This window comes from Macroventuria anomochaeta, assembly GCF_010093625.1.
Source record: "Macroventuria anomochaeta strain CBS 525.71 unplaced genomic scaffold BU25scaffold_33, whole genome shotgun sequence".
Taxonomy (NCBI): domain Eukaryota; kingdom Fungi; phylum Ascomycota; class Dothideomycetes; order Pleosporales; family Didymellaceae; genus Macroventuria; species Macroventuria anomochaeta.
In genome coordinates this window covers 325,737-350,589 of record NW_022985394.1, presented here as the reverse complement: position 1 = coordinate 350,589, position 24,853 = coordinate 325,737, and the positions used below count along the sequence as shown (strand labels likewise).

At 51.7% G+C, this 24,853-nt stretch overlaps 10 protein-coding genes across 10 annotated transcripts; 4 read left to right on the top strand and 6 right to left on the bottom strand.

Annotated features, from left to right (window-relative positions):
• Nucleotides 1–31: 31 nt before the first annotated feature.
• On the bottom strand, nucleotides 32–954 carry BU25DRAFT_413945 (uncharacterized protein). Its single transcript, XM_033707165.1, has one exon. It carries the CDS (start codon nucleotides 932–934, stop codon nucleotides 470–472), a length of 465 nt encoding a protein of 154 aa, XP_033558265.1. The 5' UTR covers nucleotides 935–954; the 3' UTR covers nucleotides 32–469.
• Nucleotides 955–1,893: 939 nt separating this feature from the next.
• Nucleotides 1,894–4,938, top strand: BU25DRAFT_413944 (uncharacterized protein). The gene is made up of 3 exons (XM_033707164.1): nucleotides 1,894–1,990; nucleotides 2,090–4,264; nucleotides 4,311–4,938. Exons 1-3 carry the CDS (start codon nucleotides 1,961–1,963, stop codon nucleotides 4,539–4,541), a joined length of 2,436 nt encoding a protein of 811 aa, XP_033558264.1. The 5' UTR covers nucleotides 1,894–1,960; the 3' UTR covers nucleotides 4,542–4,938.
• A 790-nt stretch (nucleotides 4,939–5,728) lies between these two features.
• Nucleotides 5,729–7,048, bottom strand: BU25DRAFT_413941 (uncharacterized protein). The gene has a single exon (XM_033707163.1). It carries the CDS (start codon nucleotides 7,041–7,043, stop codon nucleotides 6,027–6,029), a length of 1,017 nt encoding a protein of 338 aa, XP_033558263.1. The 5' UTR covers nucleotides 7,044–7,048; the 3' UTR covers nucleotides 5,729–6,026.
• A 232-nt stretch (nucleotides 7,049–7,280) lies between these two features.
• BU25DRAFT_348802 (DUF89-domain-containing protein) lies at nucleotides 7,281–8,861 on the top strand (the record flags this gene model as incomplete). Its single annotated transcript, XM_033703217.1, has 3 exons — nucleotides 7,281–7,624; nucleotides 7,678–8,572; nucleotides 8,628–8,861. 3 exons carry the CDS (start codon nucleotides 7,281–7,283, stop codon nucleotides 8,859–8,861), a joined length of 1,473 nt encoding a protein of 490 aa, XP_033558262.1.
• A 2,117-nt stretch (nucleotides 8,862–10,978) lies between these two features.
• On the top strand, nucleotides 10,979–14,200 carry BU25DRAFT_433846 (acetyl-CoA synthetase-like protein; the record flags this gene model as incomplete). The annotated part of the gene is made up of 4 exons (XM_033708813.1): nucleotides 10,979–11,211; nucleotides 11,262–11,581; nucleotides 11,637–12,607; nucleotides 12,644–14,200. 4 exons carry the CDS (start codon nucleotides 10,979–10,981, stop codon nucleotides 14,198–14,200), a joined length of 3,081 nt encoding a protein of 1,026 aa, XP_033558261.1.
• Nucleotides 14,201–14,309: 109 nt separating this feature from the next.
• BU25DRAFT_166430 (uncharacterized protein) lies at nucleotides 14,310–16,954 on the bottom strand. Its single transcript, XM_033700782.1, has 4 exons — nucleotides 16,397–16,954; nucleotides 16,199–16,345; nucleotides 15,753–16,152; nucleotides 14,310–15,701 (listed from the first exon to the last, which is right to left on the bottom strand). Exons 1-4 carry the CDS (start codon nucleotides 16,813–16,815, stop codon nucleotides 14,418–14,420), a joined length of 2,250 nt encoding a protein of 749 aa, XP_033558260.1. The 5' UTR covers nucleotides 16,816–16,954; the 3' UTR covers nucleotides 14,310–14,417.
• A 327-nt stretch (nucleotides 16,955–17,281) lies between these two features.
• BU25DRAFT_166424 (uncharacterized protein) lies at nucleotides 17,282–18,667 on the bottom strand. The gene is made up of 3 exons (XM_033700781.1): nucleotides 18,631–18,667; nucleotides 17,932–18,579; nucleotides 17,282–17,879 (listed from the first exon to the last, which is right to left on the bottom strand). Exons 2-3 carry the CDS (start codon nucleotides 18,491–18,493, stop codon nucleotides 17,407–17,409), a joined length of 1,035 nt encoding a protein of 344 aa, XP_033558259.1. The 5' UTR covers nucleotides 18,494–18,579; nucleotides 18,631–18,667; the 3' UTR covers nucleotides 17,282–17,406.
• Nucleotides 18,668–19,499, bottom strand: BU25DRAFT_166423 (uncharacterized protein). Its single transcript, XM_033700780.1, has one exon. The coding sequence runs from the start codon at nucleotides 19,311–19,313 to the stop codon at nucleotides 18,792–18,794; it is 522 nt and encodes a 173-aa protein (XP_033558258.1). The 5' UTR covers nucleotides 19,314–19,499; the 3' UTR covers nucleotides 18,668–18,791.
• A 409-nt stretch (nucleotides 19,500–19,908) lies between these two features.
• Nucleotides 19,909–22,386, top strand: BU25DRAFT_348820 (uncharacterized protein; the record flags this gene model as incomplete). The annotated part of the gene is made up of 7 exons (XM_033703220.1): nucleotides 19,909–20,847; nucleotides 20,897–21,011; nucleotides 21,057–21,324; nucleotides 21,372–21,593; nucleotides 21,654–21,861; nucleotides 21,913–22,063; nucleotides 22,109–22,386. 7 exons carry the CDS (start codon nucleotides 19,909–19,911, stop codon nucleotides 22,384–22,386), a joined length of 2,181 nt encoding a protein of 726 aa, XP_033558257.1.
• A 36-nt stretch (nucleotides 22,387–22,422) lies between these two features.
• Nucleotides 22,423–24,241, bottom strand: BU25DRAFT_413935 (glycoside hydrolase family 131 protein). The gene is made up of 3 exons (XM_033707162.1): nucleotides 23,792–24,241; nucleotides 23,035–23,737; nucleotides 22,423–22,974 (listed from the first exon to the last, which is right to left on the bottom strand). The coding sequence occupies exons 1-3, from the start codon at nucleotides 23,841–23,843 to the stop codon at nucleotides 22,563–22,565; spliced, it is 1,167 nt and encodes a 388-aa protein (XP_033558256.1). The 5' UTR covers nucleotides 23,844–24,241; the 3' UTR covers nucleotides 22,423–22,562.
• Nucleotides 24,242–24,853: the final 612 nt, after the last annotated feature.

The following is a 24,853-nucleotide window of genomic DNA, read 5'->3' as shown; positions in this document are numbered from 1 at the left end:
ACAACTGTGAATCTGAGTAGGAGAGGAATTGCATTGTATCTCTAGAGATGAGAGCCAACGAGCTAATGGGGCGTCTGATCTCAGGTGAACTAACTAACTATACATACTTGTCCAGAGCGGTTACAACAACGACCCTTCTTGTTTGATGGTTACATCGAACCCTCTTCGCCTCATCTCCTCAATATGCTCTCTAACGAACTCTCTAAGAAGATCCACATCCTTCTGCGCCACCGGATTAGAGTGCAGACAGATATTGATCTTGCATTTGGGAACAACATGCTTCTCCAACGCATCCGGCATTTCTAGAACATCCGAAGGAAACACAGAATCGAATTGAGAGTATTGCTCGGGCAGCGCACCATACCTGATCGCCTTAAGGACAAAGACAGTGACATATCGCATCAGGGAGCCGAGTGTAGGTCCTACCCCGTACTATGTTTTAGATATGAGCATAGTTATCAGCAATCAATTAAGTGGGGCTCAGAGCTCTCAGCTTGACTTGGTTGATTACCTGTTCGAGCCTAGCAGTTACTTGTATAGGCTTAACTCCTACTGTCTTGGGTAAGCGTGTGAAGAGAGGGTTCGACTTGATTTGATTGTTGACAACTATGGATATGAGGACGTCAGAGAGGCGGTTGTCGTTCGGATTCCAGTCATGCAGTTGCATCATGCAGAACTCGGCGCGTCGGTAGAAGACTTCAACAATTTCGTTTTCGAAACGCGACCCGACGTATTTTGGGGGGGCGGGGGAGATGCAGGAGAGGCGCAGGAGGTCGAGACCTGGCTCGGAATTCTTGAACCGATGCCGGTTTTCACTGTGGAGAGCTTGCTGATGAGGTAGGTGTAGATCATGTCCCGGTTTTTGTGTGGTAGCTTGAATGCGATGACTGCATCGGGCAGGGCTCGACATTCGGCTTTGGCGATTGTTGTGCATTGTTGAGTGATGAGCCTAAGAGCCAGTTAGTGAAGGGGGCGTCATTCGACAGCTACTTATAGGTGCCTGTCGTAGTTGTATTGCCGAGTCGCAAGTGCGCAAAACTTGCCGCCGAGCCTTTGTATCTGCTGATTGAGAGCATTTTCCCTCATGTTCATGACGTGGGCTTGCCGCAACTGCCTACACGCAAGTCAGAAGACTTGCTCAGTAGTTCGTAGGTTCGAAGGCAACGTACTGTCTAAGGTAGTCCATCTCTGTCACCGACTGCGCCACAGGCAATGTTGATCTTGGTTTTGACTGATCGCATCTCTGTGAGGTGTATTATCGCATTGACACAGGACAAAAATACATCACTCGTAATGAGCACATCTTCTCAATCGACTATTTCGGTACCACCTTAGCGCTGAACTCATAGAGACATCGTACCAGGCGGATTCTCCAGTAGACGGAGAGTCTCTGAGGCTACTACGATACATTGAGCCGATTGTACGGTCGCTGAAAGACGCTGGATTCGCTGTGGTTGTTCGTTGTGGGGACACGGACATTGGGTGGAATAATTGGCACGCGTTCTCAACAGGAGCGTCGAGTTGAGTAGTCAGAGAAGCAGCAGGTCAGTTCAAAGCTGTTTCGTTCTTGAACACGGAGTATAGGCCTCGTATAGATCAAACCCGGGTCAAACATAAGCTGGGAAGACATAGATTAGCTGACTCGTTACTTTTGGTGATACGGATGGATTGATGCTTTCGCCACTGCTGACTTTTGTGCGTATCAAGTTGAGAACTGCGGACGGACTTCGATGGAGAAAACTGCTGATGGTTTTGTGATGATAGGGCTGGACAACGGTGGCAGTAGTGGGGCAGTTGCGGCCGCTAGCGCTAGCGCTGATGGGAATCTGGAAAGAGCGACGCGTGGGGGCCAAGCAGTGAAACGAACTACTCGAGCTCAGCTCACGAACGTCGTCATGTCATCCTTTCTTGTTGAAAGGCTTTGTGCCACCTTGCTGGCGGATTGCAGCAGTGCAGAGATATGGAGCCGGTCTCAGCGGTCTTTGGCATTGTATGTACATCTCTATAAGCTTCGTTTGCCTTGTATCCCACGCACACGAAAAAGCAGGCAACCTAAGCTTCTTGGAGCCGGCTAACAGGTTCTCTGCAGATGGCGGCCCTGCCGCAGTGCATCCAATCCGCCAAGGAGCTCTATGACCTGCGTGGGCGTTACAAAGACGCCTCGGTCCTCATCACCGCCATATACTCCGAGTCTATGGTCATTGCCGCCTCGCTCTCCCAAGTCCAGAACCTCCTGCAACACGATTCCCTAGTACAGAAGCCTCAACTGCTCGAAACCTTCGATCGAGCTCTGACAGGATGTCGTGTTGTGTACGGATGTCTGGAAGAGGAGGTACGAGATCTGGTGGAGAAGTCTCAGCGCAACGATCTCAGGTTCAAGGATCGGGCCAGGTACCTCTTGAAGGAAGACACGTTCAAAGAGCTCTTGACACAGATACGAGGGCAGCAATCAGCACTCAGCTTGCTCATTCAGGGCCTACAGATGGAGTCAATGGCAGACATCAGGAAGCTGGTGGAAGACAACAGCAGCAAGCTGGACCAGGTCGTCAAGCGGTCGAAGACATTGCGCCAGTCACATCCGCGCATAGAAGTGCCAGAGTCCATCTTCAGCTGTGACAGCGGGGCAGCCGACGCATCAGACGCCGAATCTATCGTCAAGTCTACGCATTTCGAGTTCGACGACCAAGTGATCAGTTCGAAAGCGTATCGAGGAGCCATGGCCCGCTACACTATGTATGGCGACATGGCTGACGTAAAGGAGCCGGAAGCAGCTGAGATCCAGGTTGCAGAGGAAGACTCGACTCAGGTGGGCACCATACAAGGTCCTGAGCTGAAGCGCAACCCCGTCATTGCAGCCAGGTCTCAACAACTCATCGCGCACTTTGCCTCAGAATCTGAAGAAGAACTTCCAGTGGGTTTGCCTAGGCCAACACAGGAGGAGTCGCCACCTAAGAAAGAGGAGATGGACGCTTTGGACTCTGTTGAGCGAGAAATGCTACCGTACATGCCCCGCACCACATCGACCGCACCGTACTTAACACCGGTTCGAGCTGACACTTTCGATACAATTGACACAAAAGCCGACACCAAGTTGGCGCCTGCGCCGCTTCGATCATTCAGTGAAGGCTCACCCATTGTGCCGGAAGCCACCCCTCCATTGCCGCCACGCCGTACGAGCGGATCTCAACTCCGCTCACAAGATTCCGCTGCTACACTAAAAAAAGAACGGTCAAAGTCGTCAGGTGAAAGCTTGGATGCTTCGGACGCAGGGTCAATCATGTCGAGGGTGTCAGAAGCCTCATCATACACAGCATACGAACCGATGCCACAGAGCCAGACGATCTCAATAAGACCTATGAGGAAGCCTCTCCCACTTGCACATAAAGCATCGCACACTGTGGAACCGCAAAACATCCTCTCAGCTTTCGAAAGCAGCGAAATGCACGCGGTCTGGTTACTGCTCGTAGAGGCTGAGCGCAACTTCTTCGACCGCATGACGAGACTTCGAAAGATGTTCTACGATAACATCATACGGCAATGGCCAGTTCTGGAGCAGCATTTGGGCGTTGTCTTGATCGCCGAGCAGCTTGCTGCTACTAACAAGAAGTTCCTCTGGCTGCCTATGGAACAGCAATTACTTGAGTCGGATCAGGCAATATGTGATCCGGTCATCTTTGAGACCTGGACAACCAATGTGCAACGCATGTTTCGCGAGTATTGCCAGGCTCTACCACATGCCACTGGAGCGCTGCGAGCGACGCAAAACAGCGATGGAAGATTCACACCATTTGTCAACACGCTTGGTCTTAGCATCGCCTATTTTGGCAAGAGCTGGGAAGACTATCTAAAATTACCCGTAACAGAGCTAGATCTATATGTCGAGAGCACTAAAAGTCTCATCAGCATCGCAACTGAATCGAAGCATCCTGATGCAGGTGCAGAGGCCCAGCAGCTGATGCGTGCCCTTTACGCTTTGGACTGGCTCAAGTCAGTGTCTACAACCGTGCTTGAAGAGTCGCAAAGTCGGGAAGACGTACAAAACCTAGAACGTCGCATACACACACTCGACACTGACATCTTGTCTCAGCTCAGGTTGCTCGACACCAGTCGGCGTGTGAGGTACCAGAGTGGTATGACGATGAAACTGAAGAGCAAAGGACCTTGGCACGCTGTGCACGTTGTGCTGCTCGACAACTATTTGTTCTGGGGCAAAGTCAAAGCACAAAAGAAAGCTATTGGCGACAAGGTCGTGGTATTGGATGCAGTGAGTCTTCCACCTCAGCTTAGAACATATATACTAACCTTAGCAGCCAATACCTATCAATGAGCTGGACGTCAGCCTCCCATGCGACGAGCACCAGTTCCAGAAAGCGACCATGTTCGATGAAGTACCCAGAAACTCTATTCAATATATCATCATGGTTAAGAGGAAGGATACGGAGGGCAGAGCTCATATGCTTGGTTTACCTACGTACCAGGAACGGAGAGCGTGGATGGACCATTTTGAAGCGACGCTTGATACTACCATTTTGCAGAAGTGACATCACTACACGGCTCTCACCCAGTATACCGGCTGGGAACATTGCAAAGTTTGTCTTTGTTGGTAGCCCATGAAAAGGCACGGCGATGGCCAGTCACTGTCCCAGCAGGCAAATGTGTTTGGTGGGACAAGTATTACCCATTTGTAAGGAAGTGAGGGGCAGTCTCAACCATGCAAACCCGCCACGAATGAGAGATTCCTTCGCACTGAGCGTATCCAACTACGCCTCCAGCCAGGCGTGGCACTCCTCAATCCGCCCGATGTGACCGACTCGTTCATAGAGCGCGCAGCTCGAAATCTGGACGACTCGTCGCCAGTCAAGCGTTGACGAGCCCGTAAGTTCACATCATCTCTTCCAAACATCCCAGTCTTCGTTCCTCGAAGCCAACCCCAATCTTAGAAGCAGCCCGTCTCGATTTGGGCAGCACTATGAGCGTTCATTCACCACTCCCGAAGGCTCTTGATGCTTGATAATGACTGGAATCAGGTCGAAAAGATGCTAGACACGGTGTCGGCGGTCGAGACGAGTAGACCGTCACGAGGCGTGTTCGGCTTCCACATCAATGGCGACAGCAGTGGCAGCAACACCGAGGTCGATGAGACCACGCCTGGAGCAAGACTTCCCTCCGTTCACAAGGAAGATGCTCCAAATCTGAGCGAACGTGATGAGAGGAATCGTGCGTCAATGCCAACGACTCCTACGTCACAGGCCGCAAAGAAGTCCGTACCTAGTCTCCTATCATCATGGGAGTCCTTCGCAATCAAACACGGCCCAAAACGTCGCCAGGCTCAACTCGCAACCCCAGAACCCAGCAGCCCCCTCACCAATCGACAAACCTCACCGCACTTGCGCGATTTCTCAATCAACGACCCTGCGTACGTCTCGTTCCAGAACGATCCACCGCCTTCTAACTAAGCCGCAGCGTCATCGGGTCTGACTCCTTCCCAGCCGATGATGAGCATCAGCTTCTACAGCTCCCCGAACCGCGCAATGGGTGCCTGGGCCGGTGGAGCGCAGCGCGAGGACAATGAGCAGAGTATGCGAGACACTGAGGCTGGGGATTGGGCGAGCCTGGACTGGTAGAGTATGCGAGTATGCGGATGACGAGGAGAGCTTGCCGGATACGGAGACGGGGCCGTTTGGTGAGAAGGAGGGGTGAGTGGCGGGTGTGAGGTTGTTGCGCAAGAAAGTGAATGGTAGATGGTCAGAGTACAGATCAATGATAAGCTCATGGTACGATTGCCAATCAACTAGCATGTTCCTCAACAGTCGAATCTCCTGCCCTAGCAAGTGAGATAATCCTACTTTAAATTCACTCGCATTCGAAGCCAGGCGTGCCAGACATGGTGAGATCAGGAATCGCTTGTCGAAAGCGCCGGATACATAACTCTCGAAGAAGGCGATGTTTGCTGGACCATGACGGCTGCTGAACATATGAACAACATGCGACCTCGGCATTTGAGCACGTGTAAATGTGTGGGAATACTAGTTAGCTGACCAAGCTCTCCGGCGCTCATCTAGCATCAGCCAGTGCGCCCCAAGTTGCGCAAGGTACGGCTCATCAATATAGGGCCTTCCATTACAAGGGATCGTTCCATGGTCGAGGTCCCACAGGGTGCCTTCCTCGGCATGTGCCCGTACAAATTCCTGGCACTCTGCGACGGAAAAGTCTATTGTGTGTTGCAGCCAGACTGATCTGATCATGGGAACGTCAACCACCTCGTTCCTGTTTTTTATGCGGCCTGAGAGCAGGCGGTCGGGTACCAGACGGCGTCGTTCAGAGCCCAGCATGATGAGTTTGAAGGGCCGAGCGGTGAACTTGAAGTACTCGGCCCAGTCATCGAGAGATTCATCGTTCCCGTCGGAGCGAGAGAGGACCAAGGTCTCCAGGGCAGGTAGTCGTGCCACATCTTGCCAGAAGTAGAAAGTTAAATCGACGTTGTACAGGGCTACGCGCCGAAGCTTCTTCCAGCTCTTCCACACTGCGGGATGGCGGCCGTCATCTGTCACTTCAAGGTACAGTTCATCTCGTGTGCTGACGAACTCTTCGAGGTTCTCGAGGCGCTCAAAGCCCTCTCTCAAGACTCGTCGAACAGCCAGATGGTCGTCTTCCGGGTACAGGCTCCGCAAGGGTATGTCAATGACTAGTCTCCTGAGGGACGCGCAAGTGTAGTGGAAGAGCTCGCGGACCCAAGAACATAAGTGTAGGTCATCGATAGTTTCGCCAAAAGGGGACAAAGACAACGCGGTAGCGTTGCGGAGGCCCAGTTCCTTCTTGGTCGCTGAGACATACGAACTCAGCCGCTTCGACGTTGAGAGGTACACACATCGTTCGCGCAGATAGCGATTGGCCAGCCGTCTTGTTTCATGACAGACCAAGGTGAACGTAAGCAGCAGTTTCGTAACGTCATGAGACGGGGGGAGTATCGCATCCGAAGCTGGCAGAGAGCAAGTGATGATGTTGAGCACGAGTTCGAGCGGAAGATGTCGACTGATCTCCATTGTGAGTCAAGTCGGGTGTAGTCTGTGAACGTTGGCGCGGGGGGAAGCTAAGAAGCAGGGAAGTATGCCAGAAAGGGTAAGCCTGGTCTAGCCTCATTAGGATTCCCGAAGAAGCATCCCTGCAGAAGATGTGGAAGCAGGCCCCACCACCCCGCCATCATCGTCGCGTCTGGGTTTCGACGTGATTGCAGATATAAAGTTGCAGCGCAGCCATTGAACCACCGCTCAGCAGCCAAGATGGAGTACGACACCTTCACCGCGACCCAGTACCACACCAGCGACCCGACCTCGTTCGCCCACACCTCGGCACGCGAACGATGGCCGATTATCCTCACGCAGGGCATCGATGACGTGCACAAGTCAACATGGGCGTCGAACGACGAGGAGACGGTGAAGGAGGGCAAGGAGATCGTCTCGGAGCTGGCCAAGTTGAAATACGAGCTCCAGCATGACCGCCAGCTCACGCCCATCCCGGACGATGGCGAGGCCGACGTCGAGGCATACAACACGGAGCTGGCAGCGCGAGGGAACCCCAAGTGGCACAGCGTGCCATGGCTGTACTCTGAGTGCTACCTGTACCGGTACGGGTGGGCAGCCGCTATGAACCGGGACACGCACTGACAGGCCTAGGTAGACGCATATCGAGCACCTTCAAGCAGACCAAGAACTGGCGCTCCTACGACATATTCGCGCGCCAGAAGATGTCGACCTTCAAGTCCTCGCGGCCCGCCGTTCTCGAGCTCGCCGGCCGCTACAAGGACATTGTGGCAGAGCTGCAGCAGAAGCACACCACCAACCGCGCCAAGACACAAGAGCTGCTCGAAGCTGCCGAAGCTGCCGAAGCTGCCGAAGCTGCCGAAGAGATCCTGTTCAGAGAGATGTGCGAGATCTGCCTGTGGGGCAATGCAACCGACCTGTCGCTCCTGACGAACCTCTCGTACGAAGACATCCAGACACTGCAGGGCTCCGACGCGCGCAAGAAGGCGGAGAAGAACATCATCGTCAACGACCTAGCCAAGGCTTTCAAAGTGCTCACTGCTGCACAGAAGGCCGGCAAGAAGGACCGCAGAGTCGACATAGTCCTCGACAACGCCGGCTTCGAGCTGTTCGTCGACCTCATCCTCGCCGGCTACCTCGTCGCCTCGGGCCTCGCCACCTCCGTCGTCTTCCACCCGAAATCCATCCCCTGGTTCGTCTCGGACGTGCTGCCCGCGGATTTTGCCGCCCTCCTTTCCGCTCTCGCCCAGCCGCAGGACTTCTACGGCGCGCTGTCGGACACGGACAAGGCTGCTGGCAAGGCGCCGCAGCCGCTGTCCGATGCTGAGCTGGGGAGTCTGCAGTTCTTGTTCCAGCACTGGACGAGTATATACGCCGAGGGCCAGTTGGTGCTAAGACCGAACGATTTCTGGACTGCAGCTGGCAGCTACTGGAGACTGCCGGGAAGCGAGCCGCAGCTCTTCGAAGACCTCCAGTCGAGCGAGCTGGTGATTTTCAAGGGTGATTTGAACTACCGCAAGCTGACTGCTGATGTAAGTCGTCCTCCACTCTACCTCTGTGGGTATAGTCAAGACTAACGGACTGTAGGCGGCATGGCCAGCAACCACACCCTTCACAGACGCTATCGGCCCCATGGGCTCTGGCTCTGGCGTCCGTGTCCTCGCGCTTCGCACATGCAAGGCCGACGTTGTCGTCGGCCTGCCGGAGGGCAAGGACGAGGAGCTCAAGCAGATGGCGGGCGGCAGCACAGCAGACGGTGCGAGGAAGTGGGCGTGGAGCGGCAAGTGGGCGGTTGTGCAGTTCTCGGACGGCAAGGCCTAGATCAAGATCTGGCGTAGGAGAAACATGGACAATAGAGCAATCCGCACCTCCTATACCGTTCTTTCCTAACCGCAACTGGCATCGGACAGCGCGACCTCGGAAGGGCACGGTGCTGATTACCCTATCAGGGCCAATTGGTACTACTTCCGTACTGCAGATGGCTCTATCCGACTACTCCCATCCATCACTTCTACTCCCCACTCTCCTACTTGACCCATGCGTGATGTGGTAGTAGGTAACGCTAGGTCTTGTCGTGATCGTAGTTTAAAAAAGTACGAGGGCGGCGAAGATCATGGACGCCCGTCACTTCTCATAGGCTAATAAGGACGAAAGTGACGCCATACGTTCAGGGCCTCGTTTCTTGAGTAATCTCTCGAGTCTGCGAGCATGGTTTATCCAGCCACCCTCACGTTCTGAGATTAAAAACCATCTCTTTTAGTGCCCATTTGCAAAACCGAAGAGAGGCAAACTTTGATGACTGCCATGATCATGACAGCTTCCAGCACATCAAAGGATCTCGATGCATCGTCGTTTGCTAGAGCTTGGTATGTTGTTTCCAGAGAAGAGCCATACCTGGAGAGCCCACGAGTTGCAGTCGACTTCTCTTTATGCTTGATGCCGAAATATGTAGTAGACAGCGCCAAAAAGCATTCGCCTGTGATCGTCCGATTTATCTCCGGAGCTACAGGGAGTTCCCCGATGCCTATAACCAAGTGCTAGTGTGTGAAGGCCACATAAACATCATCGTGGGGGACAGCCAGAGCCTTGGTGATGTAGAAAGGAGGCGATATGTCTGCCAGAGAAGTGCGTTCGGTATTTGATGAATCTGTTGAGGACACTGCGGCATTGTTTCGAGCCTCTTAAGGGATGATAGCCAACTCGCGCGGTCCGCTACATTGTAGATGCGCTTTTTGGCCCCGCAAACAACCCGGTCTTGTAAGATCTGAGACCTTTCAATATATGCAAGGCAGACGCAAAGCAGGATACCACATTTCACGCGTCGTCGTCGATAATTGTCACATGCTTTTGACCGGCCACCGACTTCTACCATCGCCGATAATCGATCCTACAGAGCCAGCGACTCAATCAGATCAGGTGCATCAGCGGTGGTTAGGGAGAAAGTGATGTGCGAGTAGAGTCAGATAACACGTGGTGGACGATGTTCAGTAGATTATGTTTTTTTTTAGGCAAAGTTTTGCTCGCGACAACAGCGCGCCCTCTTCGCGACACCGCATCCTATGCAAACATTCCAGCGTCCACAACAATGTCCATTGACGGACCGTGATCTTCGGCCTGGTAGATAGAGCCTCAGCGCTCGCAGTATCCGACGATGTCGACCGTGCCCCTTCTGCCGCCTCCACTCACTTCACCATCCCCCGAGCGCGTCAAACTAAGCTTCGTGGCGCCGCGCGGGCTGATTCCTTCAAGGCTTGTGTAGCGTGTGGGTACCGCATTGAACTGTCTCGGAGCTTGCGGGCGCTCGGAACGAAGCGTAGCTGCCGAATGGCCTGCCGTCGAGTACGATGTGCAAGCTCGGCCGAGCGTCATCAACACCAAAATTCGCAGATACGCACAGAGATGTTTTATTGCGTCAGTCTTACCGAACAACACCAAACTTCTACAAGCGACCATATAACAGCACAATGACGTGAAAACATGTGGTGCGACACACAATCAGGTCAATATTACACTGATGACACCTGAACGAAGCTGTGACATTCGTTGGTTGGTTGGCCGTCAACATCTTGCACAGTATATGCCTCAAGCTCCACCGATATGCTCGGCCGATAGTCGGAGTGGATTAAAGAGGTTCTTCCGATGAAACGTGACGACAATCGTCAAGATACTATGTGCGATGCTACGCATTCGCTAGCTTGACCCTTGCCACCAGAAATCGTATATGTACCTCACCTGTCCCAGAAGCAAAGCATCAATCGACATCAAACCGAAACTCACACAATCGCCTTGCTAGGCTTCGAAGAAATCACACATCCTTTCGGCTCTCTTAAGTTACCATTGACACGATACTGCTGCACCTTCCATCCCATACCTGTAAAGGCCTGCATCAACGCCACTCTTGGAATCCACATTCTCGACAATTCATCTCTTCTGCACAAATGACTGGGACAAAGCAACAACAGTCCACGGTTCCAGACTACATCGATGGAGCGGCACAATCGTCACCTAACGACACCTGGGCAATAGTGCCACGATCACCTACTGGTCTCGACCAGGGGTGGCATCATTTCAGCTATGCAGACCTTGCAAGGGCAGTTGATAGTCTGGCATGGTGGATTGAGAAGAACTTCGGGGCCGCTCAACATCAAGGCCAAACAATTGGTTACATAGGGTGCGTTACGCGCTATCCCCATTACTCGAATGTGCTAACACTCAAGACAGTGCGAATGATCTGCGATACCTCGTGGTTCTGGCTGCAACATTGAAGGCGGGATACGTGCCCCTCTTCACCTCGCCACGAAATTCCCTCGACGGCCAAAAGTTCCTTGTAGAGAAGACGAACTGTGAGATCTTCCTTACTACCATTGAGACAGCATCACAGGTCGAAGCCATTCGGGAAGCGATTCCTCATCTTAGGGTCTTTCAAGCACCGACAACCCAAGAACTTCTTGACACAAGCCTCTCCGTGTCCCACTATGCGGGTCGACACAGTCGTGATGCGGCCGCAGACGCTCTCATTCTCCATACTTCTGGCTCAACGGGTGAGTAATGACATACGCTGATATTTTAGTGATGCAGTACTGATAACCATTCCAGGTCTCCCCAAACCGATCCGCTTGACCGTCGCAGGACTTAACACGATACACTCGCAAGCCTCGCTAACGCCAGAAGATGGATTTGAGCAAGTCAGCAAACCTTTCCTAGCAGACCGCAGGCCAATGCTAGCAGCTGTGCCATTTTTCCACGCAATGGGCATCATTGTCGGACTTCGATCGCTCATGTGCAAGGGCACGATTGTCAGGCTTCCTTCAGAGAAGATGCTGAGTGCTGGCCTTGTCATCGATGTAATTGAAGCTATCAAGCCGACTTCAGGTATCTTCCCGCCATCAATACTCGAGGATGTATCCACGACCCACAAGGGTATCGAAGCCCTCGGACAGATGGAGAACGTCTTCTTTGGCGGCGCACCTCTCGCTGCCGCAAGTGGTGACAAGATCTGTGAAGTTACGAATCTTGTGACGATCATCGGCAGCACTGAAGCCTTGTTCATGTGCACTCTGTTACCATCCGAGCCCAAGGAGTGGGGCTACTTCCATTGGAGCTCCGTCGCAGGGGCCGTCATGGAATCAGCGGAGAACGATCTATGTGAGCTCGTGTTGAAGCCGAAGGACAGACAGTACCAAGCCATATTCCACACTTTCCCTGAACTCCAGGAATGGCGGACAAAAGACTTGTTCGCACAGCACCCTTCCAAGCCCTACCTTTGGAAGTACAGCGGTCGACGAGACGACATCGTTGTACTAAGCAACGGCGAGAAGTTCAATCCAGTTTTGACGGAGAAGCTGATCGAGTCGCTTCCACAAGTGAAGGGTGCTCTCGTAGTTGGCCAAGGCAAGTTTCAGGCTGGTCTTCTGGTCGAACCTGAATGGAGCCAAACTAGCACTCAGGACCCATCAGCCTTGGTTGACCATATTTGGCCGACGGTTGAACAAGCAAACCGAGAGGCGCCTGCTCATGCAAGAATCTATCAATCGAAGATTGTCATCGCCAAACAGCAGAAACCTTTCGTACGCGCTGCTAAGGGCTCGATTATCCGTCTGCAGACAGTAGCAGCCTTCAAGAATGAGATCGAAGCCCTGTATGCCGATGAAGGATATTCCAGCGATACGAACCAGGGCCCTGACGACGATGCGGAGTTGACAAGCAAGATCCATGCTGTCTTCACTCGTTCTTTGCCCTCTTTTCAGAAGGACACAGCGGATGACATCGATATCTTCAGCCTTGGTGTCGACTCTCTTGACGTTCTTGCTCTGACCAATGCGCTGAACAAAGCTATTCGCGGCGCAAACGTCACTGCGTCAACCATCTACAGCAACCCTTCTGTCAAACAACTAGCTGACGCTCTGTCTCAAAATGTGGGCAAGTTGGGTGGGCGCTCAACTCGAGAGGGGAAGATCGATAGTATGGTAAGGAAGTACACGAAAGACATGGTCCGTCGGGAAGGCTCAACGGACGCATTGAAACGCCCATCGAAGCATACCGTGGTCATCACAGGCTCGACAGGCAGTCTTGGTACTCACATGCTGGAGCAGCTGCTCAGAGACCCAAATGTCGAGAAGGTGTATTGCCTGAACCGTTCTGACAATGCAGAAGCTCGACAAAAGGACTCCTTCAAAAAGCATCACCATGATTCGGCCAACTTTAGCAAGGCAGAGTTCCTCAAAACTGATTTTGGTTCCGACAAATTCGGCCTGTCTGAGGAAACATACGCACGCCTTCTCGCCACCGTCACAGTATTCATCCACTCCGCGTGGTCTGTCGATTTCAACCTGTCCCTCGAGTCCTACGAAGCAACGCACATCGCCGGCACACGACGTGTAATCGACTTCGCCGCTGCCTCTACCCATAAATCCTCAATCGTCTTCATATCATCCATTGCCAGTGTCGGGAATTGGGGTTCGGTTGTGCAGGACGGTTCCGCTGTGCCCGAAACTGTCTCTTCGCTCTTTGACAATACACTCACGCTACCGCAAGGCTACGGCGAGTCCAAGCACGTCGCAGCTCAGATAATCGCAACCGCTTCACACCGTCTAGGCATCAAGACCGCTATTGTCCGTGCCGGCCAGCTTGCGGGTCCGAGTACGGATGCTGGTGGCGCGGCTTGGAACAGGCACGAATGGCTTCCAAGTCTGGTACATACGAGTAAGATCCTGAAGAAGCTGCCTCGTACACTGGGTAATCAGGATCGTGTCGACTGGGTGCCGATGGATGTCGCGGCGGGAACTGTGATCGATGTTGCCACAACACCAGTCTCCGAACCCACACAAGTCTATCACCTCACCAACCCTCACACAACATCTTGGAGTCAGCTCTATCCGGTGATTCAGACCCATTACAAAAACACTGGCATTCACGTTGAGGTCGTGGAGTATGATGACTGGGTCAATGAGCTCAAGCAGATCCCTCAGACGAAGGAGAATGCCGAGAAGGTTCCTGGACTGAAGCTGTTGGATTTTTATGAGAGTCTGAGACCGGAGACTGGGATGGGACTGCCTGCTCTGGAAACAAAGAGGACGGAGGAGACAAGTGGGACATTGAGAGAGGGGAGGACGGTGGATGAGAAAGTCATGAGGAAGTGGTTGGGGCAGTGGGCGTTTTAGATTTTTCTGCGGTCGCGCTGTGAAGTTTACATAGAGTAGCCCCCCAACAATTTTGCACTTTATTGATTTGATCTTTTGTCTGTTCATGAGAGGCCACAACGGTCGCAATTGCGTGAAACTGCTCGTCAATGTAAAGCCCCTCAACCCTTGATAATTCGATTTGTAGTGACGTCATGCCACAAATGCGTACTAGTGTGTATAAGCGTGACGCGTCCTTTCACGCAACGATCGTCTTTTCGGAACTAAGAGCCTTACGCCACTGGCGAAGTAAGCGAGTGTCCTCTCTACCCCACTGGTGATCGACATGCACGTAAAAATTTCTCAACGACATAGCCTCCTCAAGCAGCCGGTGCAGACCGCCCGAAGATTCGTCATGGACCTCAGGAAGGACGAATAAGCAGAATTTGGGACAGGTGAGAGGCCATAAGGGGGATCGAATCGCGAGCATGGAGTCTCCAGATCTGGTGTCTTGTTCCCAAGGTGTGGATACACATCGATACTGATCATGTGGGCTCCGTTCGACCCAAAGAAGCTGAGCGTCATGGCTAACACGCTGTAACACTATATCTGCAACGCGTACTTCGGCTCTGAGCCCTCTGAGAGTGTCAACTGCCGTGTCTGAAAGACCCGCTTGTGCGAATGATTCCCAATTGAGGCTCTGATCATGCTCCGTGTGTTGAAGAACCAAACCTGTGTCTTGCAAGGCGATATAGACCGACTCTCTGCCGTGAATGTTGCGAATTTGTAACATGGCTTTTAGAAGGTCTCCTGCGTCGTACTCTGTGGGTGTATCGTGATTATTGACTGCCCATATGATGCAGTTCAGGACCCTCTTAATTTGCCATGTCGACTGATCGCAGTACGTCTGGACGAAGAACGTGGCTCGCATCGCACTGGCCGATTGGAATCCAGGAGTTGACGGAAATCTTGTTGTCCAGATAGCTGCAATCTCATATAGCTGTTCCGGCGATATGGTTACAGCGTAAGAGCACAAGGTTGAGTACAAAGACAGATCTTCCTCTGCCATCGACATTTCTTCTGTAGTAGCGACATCTATCGCCAGATTGTAACATCGAAACTCGAAATGTACAAGGTTTGAGTGACGTATGCTCCCAAGTCCCGTCCAGGAGGGCGACATCTCGTGGCCGACTGCCCATCGAAGGAAAGTATGGCAACTTGCATCTGGGAGTGCTGCTACTTCCCAGGCCTGAGGCTGACAGAGCCCGTTGGTAGCGACCACGATCTCATCGGTTTGCATTTGATCTGGATCCTGTGAGGTGGGCGTGGAGCTTGTGAGGGGACATAGCGAGACTGAGTGGCGAAAACGATCCGTAGAAACCGGAGAGACGCCTCGAAAGCTCGTCGGTGAATTTGAGATGAGTTTCCTGATGGTTGGTCGATATACGTCTCGCGCCCAAGACCATATGTAATCAACAATCAGCAGTAATTGCAGCGCGCCGTCTTGTGATTGTATGGTCCCTTGCCATAGGTCGAAAACTCTCTGGAAAGCTTCGGTGAGTATGAACGCGTCAATGTGTGGGATAAAACTCACTACTTTATCACGGTCTATTGTGCCAGCATGCAGACGCCATTGCTCGCCTTGGTAAGCAAAGAACCACACCAAGCAAGGCTCGCATGAGGAGTCGCGACTGTCCATGTCGGCCTGAGCTTTCAAGAACCGTCGAACAGGAAACGCGGTTTGATACTGAATCGCTCGAAAACCTGGTGCATTTTTCTCCTTTTTCGCCTCTAAAACAAGAAACGGTAGGAGTAGTTTGTTTCTACCTTTCGCTGGAAAATGGGATTCGCTTCGAGCGATGTATGGTGAAGCTCGTAATCCAATCACTAGGTCTGGTCGCATGGAGATTTTGGAATTTTCGAGGTTGTCTCCTGACACGTGAGTAATGGGTTCTCCATTTACTGAACAGAATATTTTCCCACGCTCCTCATCGCTGTTCCATTAGCGGATGCTCAGTCGGGTTAACGAAGGTAACTCACGGATCTTTAATCTGTTCATGGGGCCTTTTGTGCCTACAAGCACAAAACTTCCTCGCATTCCGCTTGGCGTCTAGCTCGATCTGGTTTTCTCTGTTCAAGCACTTCGCCTCGTAGTCTGATTTTGATAACTCGTTACCGCATTTTCCACTTCCATAGGTCAGTCTTTACCATCTAGCAAATTCATGAATTACCACATACCAGATAACCGGCCTTTCGAATCTTTCAAATACTAAGCCTTCTAGCTTTCGCCATGAATCTTCACACGGGTTCTCATCGTTGAGCAGATCTCGAACACTGTCGCGAAGATTTCTGACGCGTTTTTGGAATTTTTCTCTTCGGCTACAAGGAACCTGTTCGTTGTCTCTGTACTTTTCGTACGGTAAGAACTGAAGCGAACGAATGACTTGAAAATGGTTTTTGCATTCATCTGGCCAATCTCCCGGGGGGGTTGGTCCCTCAAATCGAATGCCGTGAGCAGAGGTTATTTGACGCAAGCCAGCTTTGGAAAGGCTCTCTTTCCTAGGCGACATTGTAGATACTGGCGCATTATTTTTTCTCCCCTCTAGCCCTTCAATACATAGTAGGTGTGACATATATGAACATGGTATGAGGTGCATCAGGTAGCAGCCTACGGTTCTGCAGGACTGTAAGTGGCTGAGCACATATCAGCCTTCCTATGATGCGGTGAGCCCCTGCACGAAGACTTGCTTTTGTGACCGCACAGACGGTGCACCGCGCAGGCGCTTAGGTTGACACGACGAGGCTGAGCGCTGTGGAAGTTGGTAAGCGCCGTCACTCGAGAATGGCCCCGGTCGTACCCCTGCCTACTTCTTCCTGACACTGCCAATGTAACACAGAACGCATCTTTGCATACTGCACCCGTCTCATCTCCTGCTCGCATACTGTCGTTGTTTCTGTTGGGCTTAGTGTGATGCCTTGGTCTTATTATCGGCCGTGACATGTACGGCGCAGTACATCTCGGCTCGGCTACGGAACTGGATGTTGCAGAAGGATCAAGTTCCTTGCAATTGTGAAGATTAGTTGGGGGCACTAATTTAGCACTTATTGGCTTCTCGTTTGCGGAACTGCGTAGCATCCTGCGTACACGTGGCGTTGATCCTTGCGTAACCGCAGACACTGTGGAGTCGAAAGCTGTAAGAGATGTCATTCATAGGAGTTGATAGTTGAATAATTCACTAGCATCTGTTTTAGCGTAGGACCAAGGCTTTCATCACGTACTTTGGTCCCATGCGAGACACGTCGCCTCTCATGAGACCGCCGTAATCAACCAGCGCCTTTTCCTTAGTGTATGCCCGTATGCCTGGACAAAGGGGCAGCCTGACTACACCTGCAACGGCTATTGATTCCGTACCTTTTGTTTCCATCTCCTTTTTGTTAAATGACGAGCCAACTGAAGGCCATATAAGCTGATAACAATCCGTGCTGACCAAAGTCTCCGAACGAATTTGTATTGCTAGATGCAATATGGAGTATAGTGAAGGTCTCAGCTTTTGAATTGCATTGCGTCTTGAGTCCTTGTCGAAGAGAGGCTCAAGTGCATTCACCAGACGGCTCGTGAACATTTCGCTCATCTTGGGAACTATTACATCCTTGAAGCTGTCATCCTCGATGATGGACTGATGCACCGCAATATCCAGATTGCAGAGACTTTCGTGATCACCTAGGAAATGTGAGTATGTAGAAAAGTAGAAGATAGCCGGATTTGTACACACATAAAGTAGCAACGAATTTGCGGTATTCTTGTAGAAGCGGTGTGACTCCCATCGCATACGTTCGATATTCACTTCCGAAGATCCACTCATGCAACGAAGCTCCAGTAAGGGCTTGTATGAGTTCATAGGAGGTCAATGCCGGGAAAGTGCCTGGCATGTCGTCTGGGTTGTACAAGGCGTCTCTGCCGAAAACGGTGGACAGCAAATCATCCAAATCGGCAGAGGTGCCTTTGAGGTCCCCAACTGGCGGTTCGTATGCACCATCCATCACAAGGACCGTAGGGAGCTGATCTTTCAGCATCTGAAATTGTGTAAGAAGTCGTTGTGAAGTCGACATAGCACACTGGGTATTGCTGATAAAGAGATATCGTTCCAAATTTGTCCGATCCTCGAGGCGTTGTTTCAGATTGTTGATTTGTCGTGTGTTCTGATTGAGAATCTTTGTTATGTCTTTTGGTGTTTCGTTCACACTCTCGATCTGTCGCCTCTGATTCTTCATGACTCGACATTCGTGCTCAGCTTCCTTATAACGTTCTTTGTAGAACGCCAATTCGGCAGCCATTGTCGTGTAATCCGTCTCAGAGATTACGACTGGCGACCATCTACTCTTGACGATTGAGCGGCTTCCTTGGTTGATAGAGATATGTTCTGGTTTTGCATTGTGAGAATTTGACTTTCAACGTCTAGCAGGGTCTTTACCTGATGGTACAGCAGGTGCGTACAAGTCCGCCGTCAGAGCTGCTGAAACTGGAGAATCACATGGAGTCTCGTCGACCTCGATGCTTGGTGCGATAATATCAGTTTGCGTTGTCTGATCTTTTGTAGTTGTACGGCGTCGCTGTCCAGGTCAACAATGGCCCTTAGATGAACTTATACAATGCTCCCACCTTGGGTGATTTGCTTGACTTCGAGACTGCACATCTTCCAACGGGCTTATTACGAGTCTTGTGGGAGCTTGATAGTAGTCTGGCGCATACAGCGGTGGAGCGTGCTTCCTGTTTCTGCACGGGGGCGAGGGCAATGGACCTTGACCGTAGAGTATCGTTCCGCAATGTTTGTGCGCATGCTTTGCGTAGCCGAATCGTGTCCAGATGTGTTGCAATGTGTTCTCGCTCTTCACGGTTGAGGTCGAACTCGGAGCTGCCGTGGAGAAACAGTAGATCAAAAGCGTACTCGGGAAAGCTTTCTCTGAATCGAAATGCCTCCCAAAGCTGCTCCCTTACTTCATCGACCGTAAACTGATTGTGCAAGCCCTCCGCTATCTGGATAAGAATCTTATTTTCATATTCGCCGAAGTCTTTATCCTGCAATGACCGAGTCTTGGGGCCAAGAACCAGAAAGTCAAGATTCGCAAGGATTTCATACAGGTCCGGAGTTGCCATTTGGAACTGTGAAGAGCTGGCAACCAGCGTGCGAAGGCGATGTGAAGTTGAAGATGCAAAAATCGAACCGGAGAAAGGCACGCCAGAACAGGCAATGTGAGCGATTCCTGAGGTTAAGTCCCACTTCTCAGCTTCAAGCACAACTGCAGGGGCACGGAGTTAGCTTTGCCTATTAGAGCTAGCGCATCCTGATGAGGGGTGGTCATAGGCCTTCGCACCTGCTCGTAGGATGATTGCCAAACAGGCAGCGAGGCTGACTGCGACTCCGAAACACGCCACAGCGCCACAGCGTATTACTCCCTGTCGGCACAGTTATACTGGAGACTCAATATGCAGATGGAACAAAATGAGTTAGAGGTTATTTCACCAGAACTATACTTAGGTACGATGCGTAAGGCCCCTCGAAGATCAGTTTACAAGTCTCGCGGCTATTTCTGCGGCTCCTTTCACCACTCTCCAAGGCTTTCTAACCGTTTACTCGTGGACCAAGCGCAAGAACATGACACCATCAATCAGAAGTTCTACATTCATGTATGGCCATATTGACCCGGGCCCCGAACTCTTTGAAAGTATGTCCCAGAGTTCAGATGTTGAAATGACCACAGAGGGAGATGAAACTGAAGACATTGACATTCACGAATTGGACCACGATCCTATCAGCAACACCGAAGCGGATCGTATGATCATCGCTATCGATTTTGGAACGACGTTCTCCTCCGTCGCGTATGCCGTTCTGCCGAGAGGTGTAGCACCGGAAAGGATCGACCTACGCCACATCAAATGCATTGGTAATTATCCAGGCTATGAACCTCCGGAAGGTGTACTGGACTTCAGGCAGGATGTACCGACTGAGTTGTGGTACGATGATGGATTAACGGGAAGCTGGAGGCAGCCATATACCAACGGATTCGATGATGACATCCAAGGCTCAGAGGGCGAGAAAGAAGACTCAAGCAGTGACGAGGACGGATCCGACAACCAGGAATCACGATCGCAATTTGATGATGGCAATGAAATTGAGGGACTTACCAACACACAGTCCAGAGCCAGAGCGAACAACACAGTGGAGCAATACTGGGGTTACGAAGTACAACAGAAACTCAACGAGATGAACGCTCCTCGAGATGACGCCCGGCCACTCACCAGAATCAAGCTTAATCTCATCGATGGGAGCGATACTAAAGATATTCAGACTGAACTCAGGGCAAATTTGAGGACTTTGAGAAGAAGAAGAATCATTGACAGGGACACCGACATCTACAAGCACTATCTATCACATCTCCTGGAACACACGAAGGAACAATTGCTGTTTTCGAACGAGCTTCAACAAGATACGCTTATCCAGTTTGTCTTATGCGTACCCGCGAAATGGCCTGGCAATGCATGTCGAAATATGCAGACTGCGCTAGAGCAAGCCGTCAAGCAGGTTGGTTTCAGCAAAAACGCCGATGATGATGTTTGCAATCTGTTCATGATCTCTGAGCCTGAGGCTGCTGCTGAATGTATCCTGGCAGAGGCTGGAAGTGAGCTTTACGTAAGACCTTCCATCTCATTACAAACGCCTTATTGACAAGACTGCGTAGAACAACGAGACAGTTGTGGTGCTCGATGCTGGGGGAGGCACAGTAGATGCTGTAACATACAAGTGTGTGAATGGCGATCCTGTGAGGTTGGCTGCAGAAGTTGTTGCTCCAGATAGTGAGTCACAAAGCAGACCTTAGTGATAAAGCTAACTCATAAAAGGTAAGCTGTGTGGAGCAAGCTATATCAATGAACGGTATGAGAAGAAGTTACTCCAAAAGCTTGCAAACGAAACATACCTGGTCAATGACCCGTACAATACGAAGTCCCTGAAGAGCATCGTGCAAGTCAGAACGGGTATCTTCGAAAATTACCAGAAGAGAATCATTGACACCACGAAGCGGAAGGAGGAGACCTTTCGAGTTAGAATCGAAAATCTAAGGGAAAACAGGAGAAAGGGCTTCTATTCAGATAACCTGGAGCTGAAACGGTAGGTTCGTCCACTCGTGAGTATGACAATCTGCTGAGCTTCAGAAGTAAAACTATGAAGAATTTCTTCGAACCATCGCTGGCAGGTGCAAAAGAAGTCCTCGAAAACCAACTGGACCTGGCAGAGAACAAAGATCGTCGCGTCGAGAAAGTCATCCTCACTGGCGGTTTCGGCCAATCTCCTTCCCTGCAAAGCTACCTCAGAAAGTATCTTGCGGAACGGACCAACGCCAAAGGACGAAACATTGACCTCGTTGTTCCGCAAAATCCGTTAGTCTTCCTTGCATAAAGACCAGCATGTTGATCGAAAGTAGACTGACGAGCGAACAGGTCAACCGCAGTAGCTAGAGGCGCGGTCCTTCGGGCGCTGAACAAGAGGTTCGGTCCTAGTCGCATCATACAGTGCAGCTACGGATTCATTCTGAGTGAACTTTACGAACCTGAAGAGGTAGAAGCACATAGGCGCACAAAATGCCGGATCAACAAAGTTGATGGAGAACGATACGTCGATGGGACCATCCGGTGGGTCCTGCGAGCAGTGAGTGCCTCATTAATCTCACAATCATACGAGTGGCTGACTCCGTGGCAGGGACAGAGAGTGGAGAACATGCAAGCTTTTACTTTCCACGTCAAACACACATTTCCCCAGACAAACAAAAAGCTTCTATGTGCAGAGCAACTTTGGATGTCTGACTCTGAACACCCTGACCATTACAGGAAGACGCACGCTTTGAACAAAGGTAAGTCCACATCCCATTTATCATGCAGGTCTAACGTCGTGATAGGAGCTGTGATGGTCGGTTATCTCGAGGCAGATTTGACACGTCTGAAAGACGAAGGTCGCATTGCTCTGCAGCAGCCATCTGAGTATAGTACATATACAGGTTCTCAGAAGAAGTACTATGAAGTTCACTATGAAGTAGCGTTGATTGTCGAAGGAAGGAGTATTCACTTCGAAGCAAGATACCCTGTCAAGGACAACTTGCGCCCAGGGGAAAAACAAGAGGTCCTCGGAGCGAAGCTTGTTGGGATTGCAGCAGCGTTCGCGCCAGGTACTGCATAGATGAACGGAAGATGTGGGTTGGAGTGTAGGAGAGCATGCCAGTGGCTGTGTAAGCATGCAATGTAGAGCGAGTCATGGTTGACAATCAATTGCTGTACGGTGAAGCGGTGTATCGACAGGTCGATGGTGTAAAGTATATACAAGAATGCTATCCAAGTCTTCAAAGCTCTCTGTGCTTAGTTCTCACCGTTCTTAGCCTTGACCCACGCGATCAACTCCTTGAGTGTGAACTCGATAGGAAGCTCGGTGCTGGCTCCGGCCCCAGCTGAGGCAGAAGGAGCAGCAGCGGCAGTGGAAGATGCAACGGGAGCCTCGGATTCTACAGCTGTGGTGGAAGCGACAGGAGTCTCAACAGCGGTAGCGGATGAAGATGCTGCGGGGGCGGCGGAGGATGCGACAGGGGTCTGGGCGGCCGAAGAGGTGGCGGCGGCAGAGGTGGCGGCGGCAGAGGAAGATGCAGTAGGGGTCTCAGCAGCTGCTGATGTAGCAGTAGCCGAGGAGGCAACCGCAGCCTTGGATGAAGCTGGCGCAGCGCTCGAAGCAGGGGCAGACGAGTCGTCAGAGGCCGCACCACCAGCAGAGTTAACGCTTGAGCAAAGTTAGAAACAATATGGTAGATGAGACGTCTCTGAGAACTCGGATGTTTACCTAGTAGTGAGGTCGCCGCTCTCGACGTAGACACCGCTAAAGAACCAATCCTCAGCACCATCGGCGTCGTTGGAGCCGGGCAGACGAAGGACGCCCAAGTGCCAGTCAGCACCGTTGGAAGAGGTGCTGGCATCGAAGGGACCAGCGGTCTTGGTCAGGGCATCGCTGCCAGTGGAGTGGTAGAACGAGACGGAACCGGTGTCGAAGTCGATCTCGTAGGCAACGTTGTGCCACTCGTCTGCAACGAGCTCGACGTCCCACTTGGAGACACCACCAACGTGCCACTGCAGGTTGGTGTTGCTGCTACCCGAAGCACCGTACTTCAGCTCGGTAAAGTGGCTCTCAAAGAAGGCGATCTGGTGCTCGTTCGTTGCGGTAGGCTTGTTGGTGCCTGTGGTCTTGACCGAGAAGTGGTAGTAGACCTTGCCCTTGTTGATGGCAGCGGTGGTCTGGGGAATGAGCTCAGTCCTCAGCATGGTCTGGCCGTTCCACTTGGCAGTCTCGTCGATGGTGATCTTGACACCCTGCTTCGAGCCGGTGTCGGCGGGGTTCTTGTAGGTCGAGTCAAGGTTGACGTAGTCAGCGACTGCGCCGGAGCCGTGAATGTAGTACTGGTAGGCGCCGACAGGGTTGGAGAACGACCACTTCTCGAGGTCTGCGCTAGACGTCATGTCGTTGAAGCGTCCATCCCAAAGGATTGTGCCTGATCAGGCTATCAGCATATGTACGCCTGGCCTGATACTCTCTCGATACCTACCAGCAGACACAGCACTGATGAGCGCGTTGATAAGAGCGACCTTGGAAAGCATGTTGAAGTGAATGCGAACAGAGACCAGCTGTACGGAAAGGAATGTGTACTACGAGATGAAAAGAAGGACTGTAGTGAGATGAATGATGAGACGAGAATACAAAAAGGTACCAACACGCATATATAAAGCGGTACTCATTTCGAGGTAACATGATCCAGGTCCAGCCCAGGATTGAAGCGGCACAGATGGAGCTGCCGGCTCATCCCTGCATACCAATATCTCGGACACGAAACGTCGAATGCAGGATGTTTCAATGTGTTAGTCAACCATTATGGGGACGTGGACCCGCAAGTAGCCAAAGACAATCGTTCTTTCAGTACTGGCCCAGCGGCATGGTAACAGCTCTCAGCATCGCGCGCGGTAATGAGCCCAGATCTCGCCGTTGTGGCTGCAGACACGAGTCGCAATGACAGAAGGTCGGATGGCATGACAGCGGAAGCGATCGTGTGAAACGTCTCGCTTGTTGACGCTAAGCCCTACCTGGCTGTGTCTAGGCCTTTTCAGGACTAGAGCACAATACTTGGTGATAAAAGGATCGAGGCACGCTCCTGCTCATGGAAGCTTGTTTCAGGGCGGATGACACGGAAATTTGGTGTTGTTCTTCTTGGTCTTGTTGCATGTTCGCCATTTGAAGAGGGCCGCGGGGTCAACCCAACCGCTCTCTTGACAATGGAGATTCTGTACGACCAACCGAACCGTCCGCTTGCGTGGGTCGGTCAGCACAAAGTTGTACCCAGCAAAGAAGTTCAGCGTGATGAGAATTCGTCGCTGTGCGACTTCTCCCATCCACTCAAGAACGACCAGAAATACTATTTGCCTTTCTGGGCTGCGCGTTGGATTCCTCTCTTGCCGCTGCACAACAAGGCAATCGTGATGTCTGGTTGTGAAAGTCTTGTGATGCTCCCAACTTCCCTCTTCGACAGTAGCAATCGACGCTTCCTGCCCTGGCACGATCAACTCGCTGAACGGATCTGTCTGGATGTTCAGCGTCATGACCCAGCCTTCTACGG